At 38.7% G+C, this 12,838-nt stretch overlaps 1 protein-coding gene across 1 annotated transcript in view; it reads right to left on the reverse strand.

The window, feature by feature from the left end:
* Positions 1-4,615: 4,615 nt before the first annotated feature.
* SLC5A8 (solute carrier family 5 member 8) overlaps positions 4,616-12,838 on the reverse strand; it is a 61,286-nt gene continuing 53,063 nt past the window's right edge. The window contains exons 14-15 of the mRNA XM_030321857.1: positions 5,701-5,780; positions 4,616-5,442 (exon numbers count right to left, since the gene is read on the reverse strand). Of these exons, the coding sequence (XP_030177717.1) occupies positions 5,317-5,442; positions 5,701-5,780 (206 nt within the window). The 3' untranslated portion in view covers positions 4,616-5,316. The remainder of the gene's footprint in view (positions 5,443-5,700; positions 5,781-12,838) is intronic.

A 12,838-nucleotide genomic window follows, 5' to 3' on the forward strand; every position in this document is an offset into this window, starting at 1 on the left:
CTCTCCAAGTCTTTGATGGAGAACAAAGTAGCTGAGGCTCCAACCCTAAACTCTGTGCCATGCATGGATATAGGATGAAAATTGATACTGTGAACCTAAGAGAGAAGCCCTAACCTGAGATAATGATGTAAATTGGTAGAAGGCAATTAAAACAAGGGCACAGCCCAAACTAATTTAAAACTTCTCTGTAAATACTCTTCCACTAACTGGAGCCCAGGAAACTCTCACTAGAAAAAAAAAAAAAAAAACAATCCCTACTGGGGTCACTGGGTGGCTCAGTTGGTTAAGCATCTGACTCTTGATTTTGGCTCAGGTCATGATCCCAGGGTCATGGGATCAAGCTCGCATTGGGCTCAGCACACGTCAGGCTCTGTGCACAGCATGAAACCTGCTTAAGATTCTCTCTCTCCCTAGCTTGTTCTCATGCTGTCTCTCTCTCAAAAAAAAACAAGAAACAAAAACCCTACTGAAAATAAACATTGTTAAAGGTCAACTACACAAGGAAAGAAACTACCCTGATGGAGAGTAAGTAAATGAACAAGAAGAAGAATTAGCACATCAAGAATTTCAGTTAACATAAAGGAGCAATAAATATGGTTAAAATTACTAGAGATAAGGGGTGCCTGGGTGGCTCAGTCGGTTAAGTACCCAGCTTTGGCTCAGATCATGATCTCACAGTTTGTGAGTTCAAGCCCTGCGTCAGGCTCTGTGATGATAGCTCTGTGATGCTTCAGATTCTGTGTCTCCTTTTCTCTCTGCCCCTCTCCTGCTTACACTCTGTCTCTCTCTCTCAAAAATAAACATTAAAAAATTATTAGAGATAAAAGAATAATTGGGAATCTTAATGAAAAAATCCAACATTAGGAATGAAAGAAGTTTTGAAAAATTTGAAAAAGCACACCCAACTCAGAAAATGAAGAAAGTAGTCACTGAAATGGAAGATTAAATGGACAGATTAAATAGCAAATTAGAAACAGCTGAAAAGAAAATAAAATGCAATGTCCTTTTGTTTATATTTATGTGATACATCCTGAAATTTTTAAGTATAGAAAATATGAACCAGATTAGGAGACCTGGAGGACAGGATAAAGAGGTATACCATTCATCTAATGGGAGTTAAAGAGTTACAGAACAGGAGCTGGGGAAGTGGGGGAATATTCAAGGAAATAATGGCTAAGAAATTTTCAGTATTAAAGACGTTACTTTTTATTTTCAAATACAGTGTTAATTACTTAAAACAAAATATTTTTCAGTGAAAAGTTCTGCATGTTTATTTGCTTACACTTTTATAATCTATGTGTTATATACAGAGAGAGTCCTTTATGTGGTAGAGTGGAAATAACTCTCTGTAAAAGTTGATAAACTTAATTATATTCAATTTGACATTTTCTTCCCCAAGAACACACAACTGCAAAGACACTTGTAGACAATTTAATCAGCAAGTTGAAAAATCAGAAATGCAAACATGTTATACATTGCAATGTTCAATTCCCTCAAGATTTTTCACAATAGCATACAACTTAAATATAAAAGTAAATTTTATAATAACTAAATTGTGCAGTGAATTTTCAGTACCTGTGCATGCACTCAGTTGATTCTGTTATTAATAACTGTTACTGGAAAAAAACTCAGAATCTCCTATAAGAATCAACATAAGGAGTCACTCCCCTGACCTCAAGCCTATCCCTGTCCCTTGTGTCTACATCATGGACAGACATCGAGTTGTTAACAAATAAGCTATACTTTCTGGTGTTTTTACAAATAAAACAAAATTATGAAATCTTTATGATTTAATATTTCCTTCACATTAATGTGTGTTAATGTTGGAAATCATGTTGCTAAATGAAACTTTCTAAAGAGTTATTCTCATAATTATTCACAATTTTATATTCCTTAATATTTTTTAAATGCTATGAAAACACATGGTCATTACTCTCTATCATAATATTCTGCAAGCTAGTGACACTTTAAACCTCATCTGTAGATATGAATGATCAGATAGAAGAGTCAAGGCAATTTCCCTAAAGGAACACAACCAGCATGTGTGACTTTGGGAAAATCAAGATTACAATCTTAGCCTCTAGGGCAAGAATTCTCAGACTCAGCACTATTGATATCTGGGGCAGGATCATTTTTTGTCATGGAGAGGGGCTGTCCAACGTATCATAGAATATTTAGCAGAGTCCCTGAATTCTATCCACTAGATGCCAGTAGCATCTCATCACCAGCTGTGACAACCAAAAATGTATCTAGATATTTCCAAATGTCCCCTCCGATGCCAAATTGCCCCATTAGAACCACTGGTCTAGAGAGGAAATTAAAGCATAAGCAATCAAACAGGTGCATATACACTTATACCATTTCACATCTTACATATAACATTTTCATTTCTTTATGAAGTGAATATGATTGATCTGTAGCATTCTTTAAAGTTTCCATTCTTCTGTTCAAATAATCCTGCTTATTCCTAAATATAGTTCAACATTTCAATGACACATGTTTTTTAGAGAAAGAACTATCTCCACATTATTAACAGTTCACCTTTTTTTAAAACTAGCAAGTGACCTTTGTCTCAAATTTTGATTTCCAATCATATTGACATTTTAAGTAACACTATTTAAGCTAATAAAGTGCTATCTGATCTTTTATACTCACATTATTTCGTGAGGTAGTTAAGTTTAGTGTTAAATTCCATCATTAGAGGAGATTAAGGATAAATTCAAGGTCATATACAACTTGTCAGTGGCAAAATGAAAATAGACAACTTATGTGGCTTTTCCCTCCTGTTAGGGTTGTTGTGTTTCAAAATAATTAAGAACATTAGGTGATTTTATTTACATTATATTAACATTTTACCCCTATTTGGTTTTGCCCAAATATTCAGATAAGATAAAATATTTTTCATAATTAATAACAGTACTTTGATTTCTTAAGAGTCCTGTCTGTCACTGTGATGTATTTATAAAGGTAAAATATTAACAGTTCCCAATGTCACAAAGATATACTTTGTTAAAGAAAGTGGACAAGAATGGAAGTACCATATCTCTCATGAAGAATACACTGCATAAGGGTGCCTGGGTGACTCAGTCGGTTGAGGTCAGACTTCGGCTCAAGTCATGATCTCGTGGTTTGTGAGTTCAAGCTTCACATCGGGCTCTGTGCTGCCAGCTCGGAGCCTGGAGCCTGCTTCAGATACTGTGTCTCCCTCTCTCTCTCTCTCTGCCCTCCTCTGCTCATGCTCTCTCTCTCTCAAAAATAAATAAAAACATTAAAAAAAATTAAAAAATATATACTGCATAATCCCTTGGCAGTTAGATAAGAGAAAAAAATTATTTAAAAAGTAGACTTTGATTTCCAAATTTGAAGCATTCTACACACATATGCACTTTCACTTATTAAATAATTAACAGTAGTTCAAATCACACTTGCATAAAATAAATAAGATCATATCTAACTACTCATTAAAAAATTGTAGAAAGATTTACAAAGTTTGATGTATGCTGACAAATATATTGATGAAAAAATAACATCTATACATGTATGAAATATATGAACACATCATTAATTTAAATGTTATATAAATCTCTTTGCTTTAGATAAATGTTACTTCCTATTTATTTTATTTCTTAATGTTTTCAATTGACAATCTCTAAACGTACAGAGCATGCTCACCTAAGTATCAGAAAATAAGAAAAAAGTATTTAAATATAAAACATTTTTAATGTACCTAAATGTTTCTCACATTATTTGAAAACACTGTAAAGAAAAAAAACTATACAGGATCTAATGGGGGAACTGTAGAAAAATATAAGTTATTGATAAAAGCCTGTGACCAAACTCTTAGCTAGAAACGTAGCAACATAAGCAAAATAAATTTTGAGATTGCTACTTGAAGTTTTAAACCATGGAACAAAGCATATAGTTAGTAATTCCAGAACATTAAAAAAAAATTGTAGTGTTTGCCTATGTAATTTAGCTCTTCAACTAGATGAATACACTAGAATACAAGACTTCTAAGCATATTTACTTTTAAATTTAATTGACTGCAAATTAGTTGACATTCAAATTAATATCATTCAACATAATCATGTAATTCCATGCAGCTTAACCATTTTAATCATGTAAATGTTCTTGGGTCACCAAATCCTTAAGTACCTATAGTGAAAGTACTTTAGTCAGCATCAGGCTCATAGGAGTTTATAATTAATAGTCTGGGACTTAGTGAACCAAGAGAAGCATGGTTCTAAACCTGGGGTAGCATGATTCATATTGGGTGTCTCAAGATATACCGAAGCCCAAGGTAACAGAGTAAACAGGAAATTAGGAAGGCAAGCAAAGTAAAGTTGTACAACAAAACCGCAGTTGGGTCCAAAACTAGGATTGCATATAAGAACCAGAGTCTAGGGCGCCTGGGTGGCTCAGTTGGTTAAGCTTCCATCTTCAGCTCAGGTTATGATCTCGCAGTCTGTGAATTAGAGCCCCATGACAGTCTCTGTGCTGACAGCTGAGAGCCTGGAGTCTGCTTTGGATTCTGTGTCTCCCTCTCTCTGCCACTCCCTTGCTCATGCCTCTGTCTCTCACTTTCTCTCAAAAGTAAATAAACATTAAAAAAAAAAAAAAAAAAAAAAACAAAAAAACCAGAGTCTAAGGCAATATAAGCCCCCAATGGTTAGGAGCTCTAGATAATTAGCTGAAAGGCACAAGAATAGATACACAACACCAAGAAGACCTTGATCATTGTTCCATCCCAAACAGGATGCTTCTTGATTATCACCTTCCTGAGCCAGAATTGGTTCCAAGGTTAATACATTCCCTGATAGAGCTGATATGGATCAATGTGAAGCAAAGATCTAGATAACATAGATCTGTCACCCCATTGTTTTCTAAAAAATAGAGTATGTAGTAGAAGAGAGAAAGCTCTTTCCAGTATTACTTATGATTTCGGTAAATCCTAAAACTGATATGTTAGCACCAAATGCATGGAAATGACCAAATTTAAGAATATGCTTTTGACCATTAAGTATGTGTGTATTAATCTATCAGCACATATGTGGTCATAATTTTCACAACTGCAGCCTCATTAAAATAAAAGAGAAATAGAGGAAAACACTGACACCGAAACTCTTAACTCCAGAGTAGCATCAATTACTGAGTCTAGGAACTGAAGAGTCAAGACTTTGCTTTAACAAAAATTTCCCCCCAAACTTTACTCATTATAGAACCACCCCTTCAAAAAAAATCTAAACCCGACCCAATTTTCTTAGAAAATATATCAAATTGGGACACTGTTTAAGATCATCTACTATCACAGCTGCTTCACAAACGAGTCCCATTGATCTTGCCACTTTGGTCTGTGAAGTTCAATTCAATATGGTTGAAGGCAGGGTTATCAGTTCCACCATCTTCTATCGGATGAGATTTATAGCTTAAAGTATGCTTCTTCTAAAAGAAAATGTTAATACAGTGATTAGAAAAAAGTAACTATTCAATTCTAAATAATTGTTACTGTTTTTCTTTCTCTAAATCAGCTTGGTAGTCTACTGAGGACGAGATATATAACAGAAATACATCATCAAAGAATAGGTCAAATACGTTCCTTGTCTATCAGAGTTCAAAAGAGAGTCTAAGGACTAACTAGTATTCTATCTTGGGGGTAAAAGCACAGTCTTACTAATTGAAGGAGAAAGAAAGCCAACTTACTTTCTTAAAAATGTCAAAATTGGAAAGAAAGTCCTCTTTGGTTAGTAGGAATCTGCGGTCTAAGTTTTGTTTTCTTCCTCCTGAAAAACATTTACATTGTTTACATTGTTAGAAAGATAACTGTAACTACCCAGTGATGGCCCATCATACAAGCATTTGACTTGGGTGCATTCAACTCTATGCACTTATAAAACACAAAGGGAAAGAGAATCTTTTAAGCAGTGCTGGAGACTTGGCTCACCATTTCCCTTCCCTTAGTCACACTCAGATTCTGCAAGCCTCTCACTATGATAAATATGAGTCTGGTGTTTAAAAACAAATGAGATGGGGCGCCTGGGTGACTCAGTCGATTAAGTGTCCGACTTCAGCTCAGGTCATGATCTCACAGTCCGTGAGTTGGAGCTCCAAGTCAGGCTCTGTGCCGACAGCTCAGAGCCTGGAGCCTGCTTCGGATTCTGTGTCTCCCTCTTTCTCTGCCCCTCCCCTGCTTGCACTCTCTCTCTCAAAAATAAAATAAAAACATAATTTTTTTTTTAAATAATAAAAAATAAAAATGAATAGATGGCTCTTAAATGCAAGCCGCCTACTCATATGGTGCTTAACCTGAGAAAGAGCCCAGTACTCATAGGGAAACTGGTTTAAAAGCATCCTCTCTGATCTACCAATAAAATGTCAAACCATCTGCCTCTGCTTCAGGCAGCGGAGTTGCACTCCTCCAGTTTCAAGGCTGTGAATGTAGATGTATGTGAAGAAGTGCAGGAAATTATGAAATGTCAAATAAATTGGTTAAATGAAAATCAGTATGATGATTGTGTTGGATTCAACTCCTCTTCCCTAACATTTTGCTTTACAAAAATTATTTGTAGATACAAATTATTTTATTTGTAGATCAAAGACAGCTTTTTAAAACTGTGTGCTCCTCAAACTACTTTAGTACAAAGTACAACTAGGAGATGTACTTAAAACACAGATTCCTGAACTCCAACCTGGACTAACCCAGTTAGAAACTCTGGGGTAGGGCCACTGAATCCTGATTTTTACCAAATTTCCAAAGTGATCTTTATGCTATCTAATATTTGAGTGCCATCACTTTGGTGCAAATATTAGGCTTTTAATTATGGGAACCTCTGCTCTTCCAGAAATGGGATCAACTTTAAACTAATCAAGTCAACATTGTTGAGTAACTACCATGTGCTAGAGACTCTACTAGGTGCTGGGGAGACAGAGATGAGTAAAACAATTACTGTACTCATAGCTCGCGGTCTACTTAGGGTATTATTTACCCCACTTACTGATGAAGAGACAGACCCACTTACGGTGGGTACATGGTTAGGTGAAACTGAAATGCCAACCAAGTCTGTATGGCCTGAATTGTTACAGATTCCTAGTATCCTGCATTAGATCTTTAAATTTATTTCCCCAGAAGTGTTAGGATTTCGTGTTTCTAATTTGTTTGTTTTTCTCAAGGTGCTCACTGCTGTTGTGAAATGGGAATAAGCCATATGAAATTAATGAAGTTGTATTGCTTCTTATCACTGGATGCCTGCTCAGCTGAGTATAGCATTACTTTATAAAACAAAAGAGGAAGATGGCGGCGTAGGAGGACGCTGGGCTCACCGCGCGTCCTGCTGATCACTTAGATTCCACCTACACCTGCCTAAATAACCCAGAAAACCGCCAGAGGATTAGCAGAACAGAGTCACCGGACCCAAGTGCAGACGAGAGGCCCACGGAAGAGGGTAGGAAGGGCGGCGAGGCGGTGCGCGCTCCACGGACTGGCGGGAGGGAGCCGGGGCGGAGGGGCGGCTCGCCGGCCAAGCAGAGCCCCCGAGTCCGGCTTGCAAAAGCGGAGGGGCCTGACGGACTGTGTTCAGACAGCAAGCGCGACTTAGCGTCTGGGAGGTCATAAGTTAACAGCTCTGCTCGGAAAGCGGGAAGGCTGGAGGACAAAGGGAGGGTGAGCTGCAGAGCCCCCGGACGACAGAGCTCAGTTTGGCCGGGAACAAAGGCGCTAGCCAGCGCCATCTCCCCCGCCCATCCCCCAGCCAAAATCCCAAAGGGAACCGGCTCCGGCCAGGGAAATTGCTCGCTCCGCGCGAACACCCAACTCTGTGCTTCTGCGGAGCCAAACCTCCGGCAGCGATTTGACTCCCTCCGGCTGCCACAGGGCCCCTCCTGAAGTGGATCACCTAAGGAGAAGCGAGCTAAGCCTGCCCCCCCTCCCGCCGTGCACCTTGCCTTCCCACCCCAGCTAATACGCCAGATCCCCAGCATCACAAGCCTGGCAGTGTGCAAGTAGCCCAGACGGGCCACGCCACCCCACAGTGAATCCCGCCCCTAGGAGAGGGGAAGAGAAGGCACACACCAGTCTGACTGTGGCCCCAGCGGTGGGCTGGGGGCAGACATCAGGTCGGACTGCGGCCCCGCCCACCAACTCCAGTTATACACCACAGCACAGGGGAAGTGCCCTGCAGGCCCTCACCACACCAGGGACTATCCAAAATGACCAAGCGGAAGAATTCCCCTCAGAAGAATCTCCAGGAAATAACAACAGCTAATGAGCTGATCAAAAAGGATTTAAATAATATAACAGAAAGTGAATTTAGAATAATAGTCATAAAATTAATCGCTGGGCTGGAAAACAGCATACAGGACAGCAGAGAATCTCTTGCTACAGACATCAGGGGACTAAGGAACAGTCACGAGGAGCTGAAAAACGCTTTAAAGGAAATGGAAAACAAAATGCAAACCACCACGGCTCGGATGGAAGAGGCAGAGGAGAGAATAGGTGAACTAGAAGATAAAGTTATGGAAAAAGAGGAAGCTGAGAAAAAGAGAGATAAAAAAATCCAGGAGTATGAGGGGAAAATTAGAGAACTAAGTGATACACTAAAAAGAAATAATATACGCATAATTGGTATCCCAGAGGAGGAAGAGAGAGGGAAAGGTGCTGAAGGGGTACTTGAAGAAATAATAGCTGAGAACTTCCCTGAACTGGGGAAGGAAAAAGGCATTGAAATCCAAGAGGCACAGAGAACTCCCTTCAGACGTAACTTGAATCGATCTTCTGCACGACATATCATAGTGAAACTGGCAAAATACAAGGATAAAGAGAAAATTCTGAAAGCAGCAAGGGGTAAACGTGCCCTCACATATAAAGGGAGACCTATAAGACTCGTGACTGATCTCTCTTTTGAAACTTGGCAGGCCAGAAAGAATTGGCACGAGATTTTCAGGGTGCTAGATAGCAAAAATATGCAGCCCAGAATCCTTTATCCAGCAAGTCTGTCATTTAGAATAGAAGGAGAGATAAAGGTCTTCCCAAACAAACAAAAACTGAAGGAATTTGTCACCACTAAACCAGCCCTACAAGAGATCCTAAGGGGGACCCTGTGAGACAAAGTACCAGAGACATCACTACAAGCATAAAACATACAGACATCACAATGACTCTAAACCCGTATCTTTCTATAATAACACTGAATGTAAACGGACTAAATGCGCCAACCAAAAGACATAGGGTATCAGAATGGATAAAAAAACAAGACCCATCTATTTGCTGTCTACAAGAGACTCATTTTAGACCTGAGGACACCTTTAGATTCAGAGTGAGGGGATGGAGAACTATTTATCATGCTACTGGAAGCCAGAAGAAAGCTGGAGTAGCCATACTTATATCAGACAAACTAGACTTTAAATTAAAGGCTGTAACAAGAGATGAAGAAGGACATTATATAATAGTTACAGGGTCTATCCATCAGGAAGAGCTAACAATTATAAATGTCTATGCGCCGAATACCGGAGCCCCCAAATATATAAAACAATTACTCATAAACAGAAGCAACCTTATTGATAAGAATGTGGTAATTGCAGGGGACTTTAACACCCCACTTACAGAAATGGATAGATCATCTAGACACACAGTCAATAAAGAAACAAGGGCCCTGAATGAGACACTGGATCAGATGGACTTGACAGATATATTTAGAACTCTGCATCCCAAAGCAACAGAATATACTTTCTTCTCGAGTGCACATGGAACATTCTCCAAGATAGATCATATACTGGGTCACAAAACAGCCCTTCATAAGTTTACAAGAATTGAAATTATACCATGCATACTTTCAGACCACAATGCTATGAAGCTTGAAATCAACCACAGGAAAAAGTCTGGAAAACCTCCAAAAGCATGGAGGTTAAAGAACACCCTACTAACGAATGAGTGGGTCAACCAGGCAATTAGAGAAGAAATCAAAAAATATATGGAAACAAACGAAAATGAAAATACAACAATCCAAACGCTTTGGGACGCAGCGAAGGCAGTCCTGAGAGGAAAATACATTGCAATCCAGGCCTATCTCAAGAAACAAGAAAAATCCCAAATACAAAATCTAACAGCACACCTAAAGGAAATAGAAGCAGAACAGCAAAGGCAGCCTAAACCCAGCAGAAGAAGAGAAATAATAAAGATCAGAGCAGAAATAAACAATATAGAATCTAAAAAAACTGTAGAGCAGATCAACGAAACCAAGAGTTGGTTTTTTGAAAAAATAAACAAAATTGACAAACCTCTAGCCAGGCTTCTCAAAAAGAAAAGGGAGATGACCCAAATAGATAAAATCATGAATGAAAATGGAATTATTACAACCAATCCCTCAGAGATACAAACAATTATCAGGGAATACTATGAAAAATTATATGCCAACAAATTGGACAACCTGGAAGAAATGGACAAATTCCTAAACACCCACACTCTTCCAAAACTCAATCAGGAGGAAATAGAAAGCTTGAACAGACCCATAACCAGCGAAGAAATTGAATCGGTTATCAAAAATCTCCCAACAAATAAGAGTCCAGGACCAGATGGCTTCCCAGGGGAGTTCTACCAGACGTTTAAAGCAGAGATAATACCTATCCTTCTCAAGCTATTCCAAGAAATAGAAAGGGAAGGAAAACTTCCAGACTCATTCTATGAAGCCAGTATTACTTTGATTCCTAAACCAGACAGAGACCCAGTAAAAAAAGAGAACTACAGGCCAATATCCCTGATGAATATGGATGCAAAAATTCTCAATAAGATACTAGCAAATCGAATTCAACAGCATATAAAAAGAATTATTCACCATGATCAAGTGGGATTCATTCCTGGGATGCAGGGCTGGTTCAACATTCGCAAATCAATCAACGTGATACATCACATTAACAAAAAAAAAGAGAAGAACCATATGATCCTGTCAATCGATGCAGAAAAGGCCTTTGACAAAATCCAGCACCCTTTCTTAATAAAAACCCTTGAGAAAGTCGGGATAGAAGGAACATACTTAAAGATCATAAAAGCCATTTATGAAAAGCCCACAGCTAACATCATCCTCAACGGGGAAAAACTGAGAGCTTTTTCCCTGAGATCAGGAACACGACAGGGATGCCCACTCTCACCGTTGTTGTTTAACATAGTGCTGGAAGTTCTAGCATCAGCAATCAGACAACAAAAGGAAATCAAAGGCATCAAAATTGGCAAAGATGAAGTCAAGCTTTCGCTTTTTGCAGATGACATGATATTATACATGGAAAATCCGATAGACTCCACCAAAAGTCTGCTAGAACTGATACATGAATTCAGCAAAGTTGCAGGATACAAAATCAATGTACAGAAATCAGTTGCATTCTTATACACTAACAATGAAGCAACAGAAAGACAAATAAAGAAACTGATCCCATTTACAATTGCACCAAGAAGCATAAAATACCTAGGAATAAATCTAACCAAAGATGTAAAGGATCTGTATGCTGAAAACTATAGAAAGCTTATGAAGGCAATTGAAGAAGATTTAAAGAAATGGAAAGACATTCCCTGCTCATGGATTGGAAAAATAAATATTGTCAAAATGTCAATACTACCCAAAGCTATCTACACATTCAATGCAATCCCAATCAAAATTGCACCAGCATTCTTCTCGAAACTAGAACAAGCAATCCTAAAATTCATATGGAACCACAAAAGGCCCCGAATAGCCAAAGGAATTTTGAAGAAGAAGACCAAAGCAGGAGGCATCACAATCCCAGACTTCAGCCTCTACTACAAAGCTGTCATCATCAAGACAGCATGGTATTGGCACAAAAACAGACACACAGACCAATGGAATAGAATAGAAACCCCAGAACTAGACCCACAAACATATGGCCAACTCATCTTTGACAAAGCAGGAAAGAACATCCAATGGAAAAAAGACAGCCTCTTTAACAAATGGTGCTGGGAGAACTGGACAGCAACATGCAGAAGGTTGAAACTAGACCACTTTCTCACACCATTTACAAAAATAAACTCAAAATGGATAAAGGACCTAAATGTGAGACAGGAAACCATCAGAACCTTAGAGGAGAAAGCAGGAAAAGACCTCTCTGACCTCAGCCGTAGCAATCTCTTACTTGACACATCCCCAAAGGCAAGGGAATTAAAAGCAAAAGTGAATTACTGGGACCTTATGAAGATAAAAAGCTTCTGCACAGCAAAGGAAACAACCAACAAAACTAAAAGGCAACCAACGGAATGGGAAAAGATATTTGCAAATGACATATCGGACAAAGGGCTAGTATCTAAAATCTATAAAGAGCTCACCAAACTCCACACCCGAAAAACAAATAACCCAGTGAAGAAATGGGCAGAAAACATGAATAGACACTTCTCTAAAGAAGACATCCAGATGGCCAACAGGCACATGAAAAGATGTTCAGCGTCGCTCCTTATCAGGGAAATACAAATCAAAACCACACTCAGGTATCACCTCACGCCAGTCAGAGTGGCCAAAATGAACAAATCAGGAGACTATAGATGCTGGAGAGGATGTGGAGAAACGGGAACCCTCTTGCACTGTTGGTGGGAATGCAAATTGGTGCAGCCGCTCTGGAAAGCAGTGTGGAGGTTCCTCAGAAAATTAAAAATAGACCTACCCTATGACCCAGCAATAGCACTGCTAGGAATTTATCCAAGGGATACAGGAGTACTGATGCATAGGGGCACTTGTACCCCAATGTTCATAGCAGCACTCTCAACAATAGCCAAATTATGGAAAGAGCCTAAATGTCCATCAACTGATGAATGGATAAAGAAATTGTGGTTTATATACACAATGGAATACTA

Source organism: Lynx canadensis, chromosome B4, assembly GCF_007474595.2.
Source record: "Lynx canadensis isolate LIC74 chromosome B4, mLynCan4.pri.v2, whole genome shotgun sequence".
Classification (NCBI taxonomy): Eukaryota; Metazoa; Chordata; class Mammalia; order Carnivora; family Felidae; genus Lynx; species Lynx canadensis.